At 43.4% G+C, this 2,514-nt stretch overlaps 1 protein-coding gene across 1 annotated transcript; it reads left to right on the top strand.

The window, feature by feature from the left end:
• On the top strand, positions 1–765 carry LOC110924454. Its single transcript, XM_022168455.1, has 2 exons — positions 1–106; positions 206–765. Exons 1-2 carry the CDS (start codon positions 1–3, stop codon positions 763–765), a joined length of 666 nt encoding a protein of 221 aa, XP_022024147.1.
• The last annotated feature ends 1,749 nt before the right edge of the window (positions 766–2,514 follow it).

Raw genomic sequence — 2,514 nt, 5'->3', positions numbered from 1 at the left:
ATGTCGACTGAAAATACCAACGTCAACGTTGTTGTCGGTACCCCTGCCAACACTGTGAGAACGTCCACAGTGGCGAATCATGCTGAACGACCCGAGAAGTTCTCGGGTCTCCACCTCAAGAGGTGGCAACAGAAGATGTTCTTCTATTTGACCACCATGAACCTTGCGAGGTTCTTGACTGAAACCGCTCCCCAACCTGCGAAAGGGGAGACCGACGCTCAGGCTTTGAGCGCGTTAGAGGCTTGGAAGCACTCGGATTTCATATGTCGAGGCTATGTACTCAACGGCCTTTCGGGTGCGCTGTATAATGTGTACTACAACGTCAAGACTTCCAAAGATTTAGGGGATGCTTTGGATAAAAAGTACAAAACGGGGGATGCAGGAACAAAGAAATTTGTTGTCGCCCGTTTCTTGGACTACAAAATGGTTGACAACAAGACTGTTATGAACCAAGTCCAAGAGTTGCAAATTATACTACATGACATCCATGCTGAGGGAATGGTACTTAGCGAGACATTTCAAGTGGCAGCCATGAATGAGAAATTGCCTCCTTTGTGGGTAGAATTTAAGAACTACCTAAAGCACAAGCGAAAGGAAATGACGATTGAGGAACTTGTCGTCCGTCTTCGTATAGAAGAGGACAACAGGTTGGCCCGAAAAGGCACCATTTTGCAAGCTTCGGCTAAGGCAAACATGGTGGAAGTTGGGGAGTCCTCAAAGGGCAATAAAGGCAAACGGGGTAAAAAGGACAACAAGGGGAAATAAAAGGTTAACAACCATGGACCGAAAAAGGGGGCTGTGAAAAAGAAGCTTACGCCTTTCCAAGGTACTTGTTACAATTGTAACGAGACGGGGCACTGTGCTAACCAATGCAAGAAACCGAAGCATGAGCGTGCGCATATGGTTGATAAGGATGGTATGCCTCTAATTGCAATGATAACCGAGGAAGCGGCTATGATTGAAGAAGTCAGCGCGATGGGTGAAAACCCAAAAGGATGGTTCGTTGACACGGAGCCAACCCGCTATGTTTGTGGAGATAAGACTCTTTTCTCTACATTCAAGAAAGCAACGGGTGAAGAAAAGCTTTATATGGGAAATAAAGCTACCACAAACATCGAGGGGGAAGGCACTGTCATCCTGAAGATGACCTCTGGCAAGGAGCTTACCTTAACAAATGTGCTTTATGTTCCAGTGATACGGAAGAATCTCGTGTCGGGATGGATGCTCAACAAGTTTGGATTTCGTCTAGTGTTTGAATTGGACAACTTTGTTCTTTCTGGACGTGGTATAACAACCCTCCAAAATAATCTGACACCTTAAAAATATTTAAAGTGCCCCAATATGTCCTAAAATACACCCCGTACATGAAAACCGGTCCCTAATACCTTTATTTTTGTAAAAATTAATTAAAACAAGTTTTTATGGTCCCTGGCGGCCCGTGACCGAGCCAGTGAAGGCCTACGCGGGGCGCGACCACCTGGAAAAGCGGCGGCACCCGGAGCTGCCATGTGTCGTGTGCATGGCGAAGCTAGCCGCTGAGTGGGCAAGGCTAGGGCCTACACCACCTACGTCACGGGGCGCAACGACCCCTCTTGTTTCCGTGGCGGGGCGCGACGCCCTCTATGATCAGCCTTATAAATTGGATCGTGAGGCTCAGTTCACAAATCGTTCAAAAATCCCTTTCTCTCTCAAATTTCTATAGTGTAGTCACTATACCCCCCCAATTAGGGAAGCCCTGCCTCGTTGTAAGTATCATAACCCCCGGTTACGTATTAGATACGCTGCCCGATTGATCTAGGGTTCCGTAACGGCTGTCGTGGTTCTGCCTAATGTAGTCGTTGGAATGCCGTCTCGGGGAGGGTATTACTAATGTAAATATTGGGTTATTATACTAACGCGTGTGCATTGTGTGTAATTAATAGATAATCACCAGGAAATCCTTAAAGAAAACCCTAAGACAACAATGTGAGTAATCTCCTTTTTGCAAACTATTTTTACAAAACCTCAAATAATTAACATTATAATAAACAGTGATTGAGTATTTGTATTTTACAATTATCGTTGGTACGTTGGGGTTTTGTATACAAAATTTGTTACTACATTGTGAGTAGTAACATAACCACAAGTCGGGTTGGCAGTACCGTGGGTGATAATTAAAGTAGATGGAAACAAATGTAATTGCGAGACTGCCCTCAATACTGTAAAACGGTTTTACATGTCTTGATTAAACTGGGATTCACTCACCAGTATTTCTCACTGATAAAATATTTTTAAACGCGTTTCAGGTAACAAAATGTGAAAGCCAAATAGAAGAAAGCTAGATAGCACTGAAGGCTTGGAAAAGTGGCTATAAAGTTACCTAAAATAAAGAGATGTTTTATTTAAATAAAATAGAGTTTACCCCTATAAAAATGTGTGTACTTGAAACTTGGTATTTTCCCATGTGTTTAATATTATAAAAGCGTGGTATTTTACTCTGATAAAACATTTCCTAACTACGGTCCTGATGAAATT

Source organism: Helianthus annuus, chromosome 17 (assembly GCF_002127325.2).
Source record: "Helianthus annuus cultivar XRQ/B chromosome 17, HanXRQr2.0-SUNRISE, whole genome shotgun sequence".
Classification (NCBI taxonomy): domain Eukaryota; kingdom Viridiplantae; phylum Streptophyta; class Magnoliopsida; order Asterales; family Asteraceae; genus Helianthus; species Helianthus annuus.
This window is presented reverse-complemented; position numbering and strand designations above follow the sequence as displayed.